The sequence below is a fragment of the Eretmochelys imbricata genome, chromosome 3 (genome assembly GCF_965152235.1).
Source record: "Eretmochelys imbricata isolate rEreImb1 chromosome 3, rEreImb1.hap1, whole genome shotgun sequence".
NCBI classification, from domain to species: Eukaryota; Metazoa; Chordata; order Testudines; family Cheloniidae; genus Eretmochelys; species Eretmochelys imbricata.
This window is the reverse complement of record NC_135574.1, coordinates 18,281,582-18,297,834: the sequence shown is the minus strand read 5'-3', so window position 1 is coordinate 18,297,834 and position 16,253 is coordinate 18,281,582. Positions and strand designations below refer to the sequence as shown.

Sequence of the window (16,253 nt, the reverse complement as noted above, 5' to 3'; positions counted from 1 at the left end):
TGATCACTGGGTTCAGCTTCCACACAGTGGGATCTAAATATATTGTGAGGTTTGCTAGGATTGTCAGGTATGGTTTCCCTGCAGTGCTGCTTGGATGGCCTACTGGACTTTTAGGTCTTGGCTCCCCCTTGAAATGATGCAGATGCCTTGCTGGGCTCAGTACCTTTTTAGTCCAAGAGGAAAAAAAACGTGGTATCTCCGAGGCCCACCTACTCACGGTGTCAAAATTTGAGGCTGCCATTAGTAAGTGGTACAGATCTTCATAATATGATTGCCCCTTTCCTTTCTTACATGCTTTGAGGAGCAGGGAAACAGTTAATAATGTTGACATTTAAAGAAGCCTCGTTACACACCTGAATTAATCCCTCATTGAGATGAATATGGTATTCCACACCTCTTAAAGGTATAATATAGTCTTAGATTCCCTGCTAGTTCAGGCATAGTTGTATGGGTTACATTTTCAAGGTCACTTCAGTAAGCACATGGGCTAAGAGAGCTACAAGACAAATTTCTGTGTTCCATTCTAATTTGAAAACTAGAAAAAGTTTCCAAATTTTGCATGTGAATATTTGTTATGTTTAGGAGTAATAAAACAATCCAAACCACAAAACACTACCATAAGTGTCTGAAAAATTTCTTCTCAACATACTTAGTTATTATCTGCTAACATTGTTGTGGCATCACAATAAAGTGTCACATATGGTTCAAAGGGCTGATCTTGGGATAGGAGTGAAACAGTAGATGTCTCAGACTCACTGTTTACATGCCAGTCCTAGAAACATTTGTATCTGCTTTCCAGAAACAGTATAACTATACAAGTGCTAGTACAGATGCAAGTACTAGCATGAAAAGGGCTCAAGTTTTCATGACATGATAAATATGCCCAAACCCTGTTACGCTGGTGCTTATAGCATTACCAGCACTGTTGGAAAAGAGGTATAAAATTTTCTTGTATAGATAAGACAATTTGTCCTAAGAGTTTCTGAATAAAAACGGTGAGGAGTTCAGGATCTGACCACCCATTTGGTTTTTTTGCCTCCAATAAAGAAAAAAAAAAAAGGCAGAACTGTCTACTTATTTTTTATTATATGAGTTCTCCTGTAGTCTAAAACCATAAACAAATCAGAGGCAAGATGGTAAGGAAGCCCTTTTTCTGAACCTTGAAAGCCAAATGTCCAGCCACAGACACAAAGGCCTGGGCTATGATTTCTAGCCAAAAAAAAAAAAAAACATTGAGAACACATATTGCTGAGTAGAAGAGTGCTAGTTTCCAAACTTGGCGTAAAGGGCCAAATAAATAAGAGTCAAGATTTATCGAGTGATGAACCCAACAGAATTGTATAAGATCTAGTTACAAGAAAAACTCAACAGATATATCAATTGTAATACACAGACAGTTACGTAAAGGCTCCCGTCCCGTGTGACAAAGATTTTAAAACTGTCCAACTATAACAGCTACTGTCATCTTAATTCAAAATCACGTTTTACTGGTTGACTGTTCTGAAGAGCTGCTGCTGTCTAGACTTTTAGAAGAATGTTCTCTTAAGACTTCCAAAGAACTAGTGATATCCAGACTTTCTGAAGAAATGGGTCTATACCCTTCTGTAGAACTGATGATATCCAAAGTTTTGGAAGAATGGGTGCTACAGCCATTTGAACTGGCATCTCTTATGATTATCTCCTGCATGGATCCGAATGTTAATGGAACAAAGCCTTCACTGTCAGTTGTGAGAACAATCCAGGTTGAACCTATGAGGACATTAAAATATCTATTTATTAACAATACTTTTTTTTGCAACTCAGTATATTTTAGGCATAAATAATATTACCCAATACTGACCCTTTTATGCAACACAAAATCTGAAAATTGAATTTTACAAGAAATGAATGTGTACTGTTTTGTCTAGCTAACCCTAGAGGTGAGATAAACTGGATTTTCTCTGAAAGAAAATACATGTATTGTTGTGTAATATGCTGTTGACTGAAAATTAGACAACAGCTGTGAAAAAGCCAGTTCTCTCAGGCCAACTTTCCCACCAGAAGCCAAAGCTACAACACATATATCTTGACACAACTTTAGATTAGGCATCGGGAATGAAATTCTGAACAACAAGATCCAGATGTGCCTTTTTCTTCTTTTTTGGTCTCCTGTTCAAATTAAATATTCATTGGTCAAGTCAACAGAATATTTAAAACAAGATAAAGCAATACGTGAACCAGTACTCAGTCTCTTACAAGTTATAAATAGTTATACATTTAGTGCCAACAGAGCTAAATAAGATCAACTATCTACTATACTCTTGACATTTGAGTTAATATTTTAAGTAAAACCCAACCCAACTCCCAATTTGGCATAAAAGCCCCATCCTGGATACCAGGCTAGCCTTCTGGTCTCTCTGAGTGCAGCCCCTCTGATGTCAGGCCTTTTGCATTTATCTGTCCCTGGGTGGAATTCTGCAATTCTCGCACTCTTACACCAGGACATGAGCTATAGTGTATCAGCTATACACAACTGTGTATCCACTGTGGGTACCAAGCAGGTCTGACTGGGTTTGGCACCTATATTTCTTCCCTTGTGCGTGTCTCTGCAGAGAAAGGCAACAAAAAATGATTAAGGGTATGGAACAGCTTCCATTTGAACAGAGGTTAAAAGGACTGGGGCTGTTCAGCTTAGAAAGGAGACAACTAAGGGGGGATATGATAGAGGTCTATGAATATCATAAATGGTGTGGAGAAAGTGCGTTAAGGAAGTGTTGTTTATCCCTTCACGTAACACAAGATTCAGAGGTCGCCCAATGAAATTACTAGGCAGGTTTAAAACAAACATAAGGAAGTACTACTTTCCACAATGCATAGTCAACCTGTGGAACTCATTTATTGCTGAGGGAATTCTGTGCCAAAAACTTAAAAATTCTCTACCAAAAAATTTAAAAATCTGCAAAATTCTGCATATTTTATTTGTCAAAATAACACTGTATAATCACACCAGTTTCAATTATTTTGGTAATTTATTTCAATATTCCTGCCAGCAACTATGTCAGTAACAATACAGACAACAAAAAAAATCCCCACAGGAGTAGAGAGTTAAAGAAACCCCTATGACAACCAAGTTCCTGTTTCTCTGCCCCCTCCTATCCAGAGCCCAGCAGTGGGGGCCAGACACCCACACTCCCTTCCCCTAGAGCCCAGCTGTGGGACGCCCGCCCCCCAGCCAGACACCTGTGTCCCCCCCTCAGACCAGATGCAGGGCACCCCCCAGCCCAAACACACTCAACCCCTCTATCCCGGAGCGCAATTGCAGGGCACTGCCCCAGCCCAGACATTGGCACCCCTTACCCCCCAGAAATCCAGAGAGAGAAACAGACTGATGCTGGGTCCTGGGCTTGTACTACGTTTCCTGCACGCTGCCTCCTTCCTCCAGGGCATGCCAGGTACTGCAACTGCTGGGAACTCTCCAGCTCCTCCTCCTCCTCCTCCCCCTCCCTTCAGCAGTGTCTTTGGGCTTGTCTACACTTACATTTTATAGCGCTCTAACTTGCTGGCTCAGGGGGGTGAAAAATCAGACATAGCCTTCTATTTGCGAGCCAGGCTCTGCTGGGTCCAGCGGCCCCTAGTGGCAGCCAGCAGCTCTGCAGCACATTTCTATGAGGGGCAAAAAGGAAATTCTGCGCAGAACATTAATTCTGCACAAATTGCGCAGTGGTGCAGAATTCCCCCAGGAGTAACTCATTCCAAGGGGATGTTGTGAAAGCCAAAAGTATGACTGGGTTAAAAAAAAAACCAATGAGATAATTTTAGAAGGGAAAAATTCTTCAAGTCCCAAATCTCTGAGCCTGTTGCTATTTCATGTAATATTCTTATTAGTGTTACACTACATACATGCTTTCAAACTGTAAAAATGTTACTGGATCAGAGGTGTATACTTTTGCTAATTTTCACATCCAGTAAGCAAGTCTTTTCATATTTCATCTCATCACTTTTGCCCTCACAAAATAAAACTGATTTGAAAAAAAAAGTTAGTCCAGTAAGCACATTTCCCAGCTGCTCCATTTACTTCTATTATGTAACACATTACAAGAAATGTCACAAAAAGATTACAGTTTAAAAGCACATGAACTTTAATCTTATGCTTAATGCCTCATTTGAACCTCACTTTACGATTCAGGCATTTGAAGACACTATTACTAGTATGAGTAATATAGCCAGTAATATGGCTTATGTTCATTTAAAAAATGACAAAAACCATGATTTTTTTTCTACTGAAAAAAAGAACTTTTATCAAAAAGGCATGATTAGTTATATTGTCTAGACATAAAATAGAGGCCCTAGTCACTGGTGGTCATCAAAGATTCCAGGGGCCGCCTTGTAAAAGAAGTTATGTTAATCTCACTATCCTGGACGAATTTCAGTTTAGGTAATTAGATGCTGCATTTCCAAAATTTGTCTGCTTTTCCCTAGTGGACTTGCCATAAACGTCTGTGTGCACCACTGTGTGCTGTTCAATAATCACCATGTTTCACCAGAGAGATGGCTGCATCTCAGTGGTGGCTGAAGAAATAACATGATATAGAGTATAAAGGGGTTTTTTTTAATCTCTCAGTATTCAAGGTACCTTATAAATACAAAATTGTGTTAATAATCTTTCCTAGAATGTAGGCACTGGTGAATGATGCAGAATGATTTTATCTAGTCATAGGAATATAAAATATATCTGAACTCTAACCACCATGTACTGAAAAATCAGTACTCCTGAAAGTATGAAGCAGTAACCTCCATCTTTACCAGCTGCGAACAGCAACATGCCAATGGACTTTTCCTGCAGGTGTTAAACTCTAATTGTTGGAAAATACTGTACAGAAAATTTCCATCAGAGAAACATTTCATATCTCAAAGATGTATGTTTTATATCTTTGCCACAAAGAAAACATCAGGTTGGATGTGGGGTATGTGTGGGGTGAGTGGATAATTGCAGAGAAGAAAAATATATATATATAAGATTAATTTCTCCAGCCATTGTCAAACAGAAAAACAAGCATAACAAAATCCCCAAAGCTGCCTTTGCTGTGTTAAAAAAGAACTACAAAATTTGGTTATATGAGAGTAGATAATGAAGTTGACAGGTTAAAATATTGAACAGGGTTTCCAAGAGATGATTAATTCAGACAACCAGACCTGTCAGTCAGAATTCTCTTTGTAAAAGAGCTAAAAAGTCTGAATAAAAAAGGGGACAGATATGATTTTCCTGCACCACCACCTGTTAGTTAAAACAAAGGCAAATTAACATAACAAAGCTTTGAACAGGAAATCTAGATTTTAGGTAAAAAGGAACTAATTTTAATACAAGAAAATAAATTGGGTATGTTCTTAATATATTGTCATTGTTTTTTACACCTTGTCTTTCTTCTAAATAAGACTGTATTTGTTGCTAATGCAAACTGAGAATGTCACATATCTGAACTTCATTGTATTGGATGAACAGAACTTACCATGTTGCATTTCAACAAGAGAGAGACTGAAAATCTGCTGAACTATACTTAGACGGAGTTTACCATCACATAGAATAACAGCTCGCCTTTCACCTACCGCACTTCCAGAAAGTTGCTTCTGTGGATACAAAGAAGAAACCATTAGGTATAGCTGAGTATGTTTTAGTTACAGAGCTATTAAAATATGACAGTTTAATCAAAACACCATCACACAGATTTGTTTTCAACAATAGTGCCACTTGCAAAAATCAAATACTACATTTATCTGGACCAACTAGTTTGCAAGGGTTATGGCCTGAAATCCCTTTATTTATGATGAAAACATCAATGAGCAATGGTAGCAAAGTAACTAAAATATAAGGTTAGTGTGCATGCGGATGGAGGACGAGAGATCATGCCACATGGCTGACATGGAAACATGGTAGGAGTTCATCCTCACTTAGTCCAATTTTTTGTTGCTGTTTTTATTAATATTTGTTTATTGGCAACTTTCAATTTATGCCTTTCTGTAACTAAAACTGACTTTATTTCAGTCAGTTTCCCTTTCTTCTTCAAATGCAACAAGGCTTATTTAGCACATACCATAGGGGGAAAATGTTTAAACCCAAACAATTGTTTTCACTGACTTTTTAAAAAACTCATGAATTTATTTCTGTTTATTAATGGAGTTTGTAATTCCCTCCCCATCCCCCCACTCTCTAAGACTGAATGTAGTCTAGTCTACCTATAAGTAACCACTGTCCAAATACAGTCTTCAGAACATGTCTCCCACATGGCAGGTGAACAGGTTTTTAAATCTACCCAGAAGATAAGTCATTATCAAGGCTATGTACTGTGAGTGAATGTAATTTTATCCTACATAAAGTAGCCAGAGCACTTATAAGAATTCCCTGAGAACCCTTAATGTCTCTGTCAGGGAAAACATTACAAGGCGAATCCTGTCCCCTCTTCTGTGCTGTCGAAGGACGCACATTGAAAAAACAGTTCAGTTACATTTCATGTGGGAGCTTGGAGGTGCACAGGAGTTGTTTATCTAGCTACCACTGCCCCACAAAGCCACTTCATTGCCTGGGGTCGGGGAAGAGGAAAGAAGAAATCATTCTTTCATCGTTGCCCTTCTTTAAATCCACAATCTGGCAGTGCTCAGATAGCCTAGGTTTGGATGCATCTGAGTAGCAACTGACTCTAAACATTATATTGTGGTGATCCATGTTTATTGTGTCAATGATTTCCATAGTAAATATACTCAGTATACTGGTAAAAAGTTATATTTTCTAACTGTTAGGTTTCACACTAAACCTGTGATCTGAAAGGCAAACTGAGTTCTTTCCTTCTCACAAAATTATAAGTGAAGAAGGATCTACAGGACACATTGTGTACTTAGTTAAACTTGTGCAACCCCTTTGCATAGGTACAACTCAACTGGCTAGATTTCAATTTCAGATAGATCCAGTAAATCTTTGGTTTTGGATCCCAACAATTGTTTAAACTCTTAAAAAATTAATGAGGGTAGCAACTAAAAGTTGCCATCCATGGGAGTATGTTTAATTACCTAGAATTTTTAGATGTGAAAAGCATTTCTTTTTAAATATGGAAGAGCACTAGAACTTAATAGAACTTCATCAGAAGGCCCTGATCTTCTAACTGAATCTGTATATGTGGACCCATGCACTGAAGTAAATGGGAATCCACAAAGGTGCAGGGGCTTGGATCTGGCTGTAGGATATGAGCATAAGAGAGAAGGTGGAGATAGTGAATAGCAGAAACTCATTAATAGGGAAATCATATCATTTACATTGTTTAAAATCTGCAGAATAATGGAACCATTGTTGGCATAAATTGAACCCTATTAATAGTTAAACTATAACATTATCTTTACTTCTTTTTCAAAATATGTCCCTATGTGCACTACATGCACCAGTGATGAAAATAAAGTATGGATGAAAAACAGTGAAGCAATATACTTGTGAAATGGCAATATTTTTAGCTTAAAATCTTATGAGATGTCAAATATTTTCATCTTTTTTTATTTCCTATCAGGGAAATCTGACAATAGACAATTCTGTTAGCACCATGACCATAGATAGGGACTGGTATACAAGCTGGTAAAACATCTCTTCTGCATAGGAATTAAAGCCCCAATCCTTTTTATACCACATAGAAATTAAGGCCCTAATTAAATCCAACTGAATGTAATCGGATTTCTCATGTTTGTAAAGTTAAACACATGAATAACTGTTTGCAGGAGTGGGGCCTTATTGGGCATAATCTGGAATGAGACTCTTGCAGAGCTATACATTTTAAAGATATCTGTAATCTTAAAATATATGTCCACAACAGATTTTACACTGAGCTTTCAGCATTAAAAGTTACCTGATAAGTGATGTTAATAAAAGAGGGCTCCTGAGAAGACGGGTATGCTGGAAGAAATTTCTTCCTGGATTTTAGAAGTTCTGTTAGCTCAGAAAGGTGATGCTGTACTTCTGTAAAATTGCCACATAATTTTTCTATGTTCTTAGATAAATAACTTGCTTCTTTTTCACCTAGCAGACTGTTATTTTTAGGAGAATTTGAAATTTCAGGAACTACATCCGCTTGTCCTTTTGGAGATGCTGGTCTGTTAGAAAATGCAGTTGGTGTTCTAAGCCCATGCAGGACCAATGATCGATTAATTGGTTCAACATCCAAAATTTCCAGAGCTGGAGGAAAATCCATGGAAATCTTTCTTTCTTCGATGTCTCTCACACTTGACAACAGGTGTTGCTCATAAGTAGGGCTTTTAATTTCTTCAATAAGTTTTCTTCTGCTACTAGGAGATTGAATAATAGCATGACCTGGTATCAGGAGTCCGCTACTTAGAGGATGAACTTCTGTAGAGAAAATTTCTGGTGGCTCTCTTTTCACAGGTATGTTCAAAAAGGCATTCAAACTGGAATTACCACTAGTTCCTGCAGATGCTGAAGAACCCTCTTCAAAACTTATTTCTTTGATCATCAGACGGATGACATACTTGTCTGACCTTGAAGATGGCAGAAATGCAGGGTCAGTGAATTTCTGCTTTCCAACTAAAATCAATAACAATTTATCGGTCAGGAAGCATAAGCCCTTTGGTCTTTCACTTTTCTCAAGCTGAATTTGTTGAATATTGGGTAAATGGGATGAAGTCAAAGAATAGACCAAAATAATGTTACAAGTATTGGAGGCTACTGACACAGTATGAGTTTTATGATCAAAAGCCATTATGTCAGGGACCAGAATGCCTGGGATGCTGACTTTCCTGGTAGTGGTAACCTTCCTTTCAAAAGTCACCAAAATCAGGTGTGAAGAGTCCTGGCCACTTCCTGTTAGATAATCCTTATGCCTAAGATGGATAAGGGGACTGGAACTAAGTCTTTGTTTGCTGGAAAGGATATGGGTGAGATCCACAGGAGCTGATGAAGGAGAAGGTACTGAAACAATAGGCACAGATTTTTCTGAGTCTAGTGATTTTTTCCCCACATCTATGGAGAACTCTTCATCACCACATAACAAGGTAGACGGTGAAGGAAAAGAATTTGTTTCACCACCAGCTGGGACTTCAAATGCAATACCTGAATTTAAGCCACAGATCTTATCTAACGGAAGCTCAGTAGCAACAGCAACTTGGGAATCCAGAGTAGCTTCTACAGCACAGATGTAGCCTCCCACATCAAATACTGGGCAAAAGAAGCAAGCAATTAAAGTTTTCTGAGCATCATCCCATATGTAGGAATGAAGAGCACTGCCTATAGCAACTACTAAGCGATTGCCTTCCTTAGTCCAACAAGCGCAGTGGATGAGACCACTACCTTTTATATCAGCTTTAATTCTGGAGTTGTTGCGACGAACAGAATGTAAGACGGAGGCATCCCGCGTAGTAAGCACAGCCAAGATCTCTTTCTTTGGATGCCACACACAGCCCTGGGGAAGCACTGGAAATGGATCACCCGTTTCACAAATCTGAGAAACCAGGAGTTTATTCCTTTCTGACATGTTATAGCTCAGCTGCCAAATAGTGATGTGCTTTTTATGCTGAACAGCAAGCAGAGCTGTGGTGTCTGTGGTACATGGGCCCCAGTAAAGCCCATGAACATGTTCAAACTGACCAATAACACTTGAGTCACCAAACTTTGGTTCTCCATTGTGAAGGTGTAAAGCAGTCAGTATCACTTGCTTCCCATCCGTCCAGGCAATACCATGCACAGGGTGGATTGCCTGATACAAAGCATTAAGGCCAGTTCTCAGAAGTTTTCCTTTTCCCAGCTCCATTCTTTCTAGTGAGAGGCATCTGTAATTATTGAAAACAAGTGATACATTAATCTAGAGACTTTGATCACAACTCTGCAGTTAAATGCATTATATTGTATCAGGTAAGTCGGAGATGGAGAAAAAACCACTAAGTCATCTAACATATATCATCCTGCCAATGCAGCATTGTTCCTTTCAGTACATTTTCTAGTATTTGTATCTGTCCTGGGGGCAGTGTTGATATTCTCACTAAACTCCACCTGTCAAAGTTCAGGGTAACTGCACCTGCATTCCCCCTCTGTGGTCCAAAAAGGCCACTTGCTCTCAGACTTCCAGCCCCCAGGCTTCACCTCTCTTGGGTGGAGACCCGCATCTCCCTCCTGACCAGGGTTTTTCCAGGCTGCACAATTCTCTTCCTACACTGTGAGTTCCCCTGCGAGTCAGACAGCCAAAGGAGGCCTGCTTTGCTTCCTCCTCAAAGGTTAAAAACAGTATAATTGCCCATAGTTTAACTAGAGCGGGGTCAGTCAATTGCTCCTGTTTGAGCTGGAAGGCTGAACTCAGCCTGGTCACTATGGCCCACTTCCCCCCAGCCTGAGGTCAGCACTCTGCATGGTCGCAAGCCATACAGTCACACTTTTAGACAGCTATCTAAGGGTCAGGGCTCTTCCAGCCAGCTGGGAGCACCATTCTCTGCCTGTCTCCACTCCAGCAAGCAAAGAAAGTTTGCTGAAGGGGTTGCTCAGCAACCACCCACGTTCCTCTTCCCTTTGCGGGGCAGAAATCAGTGGCTCTCTTATGTTGCTCCCCAGGCGTCTGCAGGAGAGGCGGCAGCAGAGATTCCTGGCTGGGCTCTCTGGTCCAGTCAGCTCTTGTCCTGGTTTTGTGCCTCAGCATAATTTTGAATTAGTCATAGCTGGCTCTAATTGGCTAGTCGTGCCAACTTCACCCACAACATGGCTACTCCTATCAACAGACCAACTGCGTAAAGGAAAGTAGGGAGGCAAAAATATTGTGGTTCAACATACAGCTGTGAACATGACCAATAAAACACCATGTTTTAAATGTCTTCAAGAAACAAAAACAAAAATTAGCCTCTCTCATGTGCAAGCTGAGTAGAATACAAAACTAATAAAACACCATAAATGAACCATAGAATATCAGGGTTGGAAGGGACCTCAGGAGGTCATCTAGTCCAACCCCCTGCTCAAAGCAGGACCAATCCCCAACTAAATCATCCCAGCCAGGGCTTTGTCAAGCCTGACCTTAAAAACCTCAAAGGAAGGAGATTCCACCACCTCCCTAGGTAACGCATTCCAGTGCTTCACCACCCTCCTAGTGAAAACGTTTTTTCCTAATATCCAACCTAAACCTCCCCTACTGCAACTTGAGACCGTCACTCCTTTTTCTATCATCTGCTACCACTGAGAACAGCCTAGATCCATCCTCTTTGGAACCCCCTTTTCAGGTAGTTGAAAGCAGCTATCAAATCCCCCCTCACTCTTCTCTTCTGCAGACTAAACAATCCCAGTTCCCTCAGCCTCTCCTCATAAAGCATGTGCTCCAGCCCCCTAATGGTGTTCAATTAATTCAGTTTTAATACTCGCATGTGTCACAAGTAAAGACATTTTTTACAAATGTGATTGTTTGATAGTGTATATTAAAGTCATTTTGAGCTGTGTGACAAAAGGCACTCAGTGTGCTGTCTTGGAGCTTTTTCTACAAGGCACGGCCTCCTTTTTTTTTTTTTTTTTTTTAAATTTGTCTACAGAGACCAACGCAAACAGGACAGGGCAAACCAATCCTTTATATAATAGTCAATGGATTTAACCTCACAACAGCACTTCTGAGGGAGGCATTACAGTCTCCATCTCATAGATGGGGAAACTGAGGCTCTAAGCTTTGTGGCTTGATTTTCAGTGGTGCCAAGCACCTGAATTGCCCAAAGCAAGTAGGTGTTCATCATCTGTGAAAATCCACTAGTACCTTGCACAAGGCCACAGCAGAAATCTGTGACAGAGATGGAAGTGGAAACTAGTTCTTCTGTGCTTTAAAGACAAAGCCATTTTTCCTTTCACTCTAATTGCATAGATTAGTGGTTCTCAAACTTTTTCAGTGTAGACAGACTGTCTTATGGCTCACCACCCCTCTCATTCACAATTGCATGGACCAACTCTCCTCTCATTTGTGATCATATAACATCTGTGCAGCAGTTACTGCAATTGCTTACATGTAAAACTAATATTAGGAAAGTAATCTATTTTATTTATAATTTGATGGTAAATTTACTAGGTAGAAACAAGAAGAGTTAAAGCCACGTTACTACCAAGCTCCCAAAGACTACCAGAAAGATCTGTCATAGCGGAACAGTGTAGCTTTAGGACAGCATGCCATGAAACTGGTGCTCCCTGCTTCTGCACCATTCTTTTACTTAGGGCCACCCAATGTGAGTCTTGTTCACTTGTGTTGCTGGAGGGAACACTGGGCTCTTAATGATTTGTTACACAATATTCCTAGGGCTTGTCTACATTTAAAACGCTACAGCACCACAGCTGTAGCGCTTCAATGTAGATGATCCCTATGCCGATAGGAAGGATTCTCCCATCAGCATAGGTAATCCAGCTCCCGAAAGGTAGTAGCTAGTCGATAGAAGAATTCTTCCATCAACCTAGCACTGTCTACACAAGAACTTAGGCTGGCTTAACTACTTCGCTCAGGGGTGTGCATTTGTCACACAACTGACCACAGTAGTTAAACCAACATAATTTACTAGTGAAGACCAGGCCTTAGACCAGTTGTGGGAAGCCTGCAGCCCACACATGGCCCACCAGGGTAATCTGCTGGCGGGCTGTGAGACAGTTTGTTTACATTGACTGTTCGCAGGCATGGCTGCCCGCCTGCAACTCCCAGTGGCCGTGGTTCACCGTTCCCATTCCACTGCCTTAGATACTAGGAAGCAGCAGCAACCATACAGCCCATCTAGCTCTACTAATCTACCTAATCTTCCACCTTCTCAGAATTCAGGTAAAACTGATCTCAGTCTTACTAAGTGACTAGCATTAACCAGTAAGACTAAAACTGCTAGCTGCTCATTCTTAAATATTCTGCATTACATGGAAACTCTGGTAGGTGATATTGACAGGTACCTCTTGCAAGAGAGATGCTAACAGCCAGTCAGATATAATAAACCACCTATACCATATGGACATTTCAGCCTGTTGCAGAGGTAAACAAGAAATTTTCACCTATCATCAACAGACCTGAAAAAATGTAGCACAAAAAATGGCCCATTAGTTTTATCTCCTTCCCTGTACCTGTCATCCTTCATAATAAACAGTACTGTATAATTGTAAGATACTGACAAACTATCGAGATTTATTTTGCCACTTTAAAAATGAGCATGATACAACAGATTAAGACACAGGATTAGCAACTCCTGTAATCTACCCCCAGCTCTGACTCTGTAACCCTGAGTAAGTAACTTAGACCACCATTTTTAAATGTGGAAGCCTAAAGTCAGGCACCTAAATTGTACTCCTGGGGGAATTCTGTGCCACTGCACATGCGCAGAATTTATGTCCCCTGCACATTTCTTTACTTCCCTGCAAAAAAATGACTCTCTGACAGGGAAACAAAGGGAAACCACAAGAGCAGTCATGAGACCCTCCCCAGCAGTATGTTTTAGGGGCCCAGGGCAGACAGCAGAGAGGTAAATCACTGTGGACCAGGAGGCAGGACTGCAGAAGACTCGGCTGGTGGCTCCTTCCCATACCAGGCTCAGCTGCTAGTCCTGGCTGCGCTGGGGAAGACAGGGCTTCCTCTTCCCTTGCACGGCATCCAGGGCCCAGTGAGATCTATCCCCAGATTTCTCTCCCAGCTGAAGGAAGCTCTGCAAACTCACCCCACCCCACCCTGCTTCCTGCACCCATCACTTCTCAGCTGTAGGGGGAGGGATCCCTGTACAGGGAGCTACTCCTCCATCCGCGCAACTCCCATTCATCCAGACCCCCTCATACCCAGACCCTCCTGCAGAGCCTCACCCCCGCGCTGAACTCAAACCACCTTGACCTGGACCCCCTGCAGGGTCCCATTACCACTGCACCCAGAAACACCCAACAAGCCCCGTGCATCCAGATAACCCCCACAGCCGGATCCCCCACTGAGCCACCCGCACCCAGATTGCCCCACACAGAACCCTCTCAACCTACACCTAGATCCCCCCCACACCCCACACTAAGCCCCTCCACCCTTGGATCCTGCCTTGCTGAGTCTGCCTACCCACACCTGATGCACCTGGCACAGAGGGGAAGGGCCCTGGGGTGTTTCTGAAGCAGGCCTGGTCCTTACAGTGTGTCAGGGTTGGGTGCGGCCTCACTGCTGAGTCTGTGTCTCAAGGGGAGTTGCACAGTGATCTCCCACTGCTGTGCAGCCAGTGGTCTGTGCTCCCCAATGCCATACTGGAGCCTCCACATTTATTTGATAAATAAAATTTGCAGAATTTTACAATATTGTGTGCAGAATTTTTATTTTTTTTGGCACAGAATGCCCTTCGGCGTAAAACTGGTTGGTTTGATTTTCAGAGGTGCTGAACACCCACCGCTTCCAAAGAGTCCAAGAGGAATCGGAGATGTCAGGCATATGAATTCAGGGTACTTATTTGGGTATCTAAATATGGGTTAAGGTGCCCAAGTTTAGGCTCCCATGTTTGACAGTGTCAATCTTTACATCTCCCTGCCTCCACTTCCCCATGTGTCTGTGAACAGCAGCCAAGAACACACCTTCCCTGCCCTACTACGGCAAGGATCCTGGTCCCTGTGCCTACTATGAGGCACTGTTACTGTCCTGGGGACGAGCTCTCTGCCAGCGAGGGAGACTCCTTCCCACAAGCGCTTTCTCAGACTGTAGGTGCTGGGGGGACAGAGCCCACGCGCTGAGCGAGATAACCCCCTCGCCCTAGTACTCCATCACGGGACTACTGGCTGCCGGGCTGTACCCTGAAGGAGGCCACCCCCATGCCGCCTATATCCCCTGGGGCATCCGGGAGAGGGAGGGGAAGTTGGCAGGGACCGGACAGATTCGTAAACCCCTGGCCCCTCACAACAGGGAGTAGGAGGGGTTTCCTCTCTCCTGGCACCTCCCCCCCAGAACTACACGCCCACACTGTCCGCCCCCGGCCCGCCCACGCTACTTTCTCTGCCCGCCCGCCCGCCTTCTGTTCCCCACCCCTTCGCGGGCCCGCCCGCACTGCTTCTCCTCCCGTCATTTCCTTTCCGCCCCGCTTCCCTCCCACTCCCGCGCGGGCCCATGACCCCGTTTTCCTCCTTCTCGCTCCTCCCGCCCCCCACGCGCTCACGCTGCGCTCTCGGGAGCGGTCAGACATCGGGGAAGCTGCCCGCCAGCGGCTCCTCTTACCCGAGCGGCTGCTGGGCCCGGCTCCCAGCGGGTGAAATGGCGGCGCTGGCAGCCGCAGACCGAGGCCCCAGCTCCGGCCGGAGGAGTGGGGACTGAGTCGTAGCACCAGGTCTCTCGCCTCGGGACTCTTAGCCGCTCTACCCCCACCCCTCGTCGTTTCTATGCCCCCTAGCGGCACTCTAGCCTCCTGCGTGAAGCTCTGTGATCTAGTCACGGCCTCCTTGTCGGGGGAAAACTACAACGCCCAGAATGCAATGGGGCGGGCGCGTGCTTTCCCCCCACCCGCCCACACCCCGGAGGCTCATAGGGGCGGAGCCGGAGTCAGTAACCCGCCCTCTGGCTCCTGAAGTGGGCGGGGCGGGGCTACTCTCCATCTCACAAACAGCAGCCTCCCCCTGCTGCTGGGCTTGGCCCGTCCTCCCCTCCTGAAGCTCTCACCCTAGGGACCTGCCCCTGGTGGATGGTGCGAGAGGCCAGGGCAGTGCCTCATGGTGCCATAGGTCCTCCATGTGCTGACCAGGCCTAGCGCCTGGCCTCGCCCCGGCCTGGCCTCGCCCCAGCCTGCCCGCGCCTCACGCTTCCCTGTGTTTCCCGTGGGCGCTTCACAGGCTGCATCAACAGGAGAGCACTACGGGTCCCTGCACACAGGCCTTGGTGGTGCAGTACTGGGGGTTGAACACAACATCAGGACTCTGTTATTGCATCTCACACAAGATAAAAGTGTAAAAAAGGACACACACCTGATTTATTTCTCCCCCTTTTTGAATCACCTTTAACGCAAAGTGGGGAATATAGGGAATGCAGCATCTTTGGTCCTGAATCCTCAGTCATAATATTACATAATACTTATATAGCGCCATCTAAGATCTCTACAAAGACACCTAAGTCTTACCCACACTTCCTGCAGTTGTAGACATTGCAACTTTGTCATCTCTAGACTGGACTGATTCAATGCAGTCTAGAGAATACACTTTACAGCCTTTTGAAACCTGAAGCAAATCCAAAATGTGGCAGCTCGATTGCTAAGTAATTTGCCACAAGCATGTTACATCTTTGCTTTGGCATCTGTGCTGGCAGACATAAAAAAGG

General features: G+C 43.3%; 1 protein-coding gene across 1 annotated transcript; it reads right to left on the bottom strand.

The window, feature by feature from the left end:
* Positions 1-1,064: 1,064 nt before the first annotated feature.
* LOC144262551 (WD repeat and coiled-coil-containing protein-like) lies at positions 1,065-15,356 on the bottom strand. Its single transcript, XM_077812452.1, has 4 exons — positions 15,165-15,356; positions 7,860-9,792; positions 5,487-5,604; positions 1,065-1,749 (listed from the first exon to the last, which is right to left on the bottom strand). Exons 2-4 carry the CDS (start codon positions 9,771-9,773, stop codon positions 1,478-1,480), a joined length of 2,304 nt encoding a protein of 767 aa, XP_077668578.1. The 5' UTR covers positions 9,774-9,792; positions 15,165-15,356; the 3' UTR covers positions 1,065-1,477.
* Positions 15,357-16,253: the final 897 nt, after the last annotated feature.

What these genes read in the sequence shown, in the direction of transcription:
- LOC144262551 (XM_077812452.1), bottom strand. Translation starts at nt 9,773, where the DNA reads ATGGAGCTGGGAAAAGGAAAACTTCTGAGAACTGGCCTTAATGCTTTG. An exon ending in TTATTAACATCACTTATCAG is followed by an intron (nt 5,605 to 7,859) that starts GTAACTTTTAAT and finishes TTGTATCCACAG; the next exon opens with AAGCAACTTTCTGGAAGTGC. An exon ending in TCTTGTTGAAATGCAACATG is followed by an intron (nt 1,750 to 5,486) that starts GTAAGTTCTGTT and finishes ATGTCCTCATAG; the next exon opens with GTTCAACCTGGATTGTTCTC.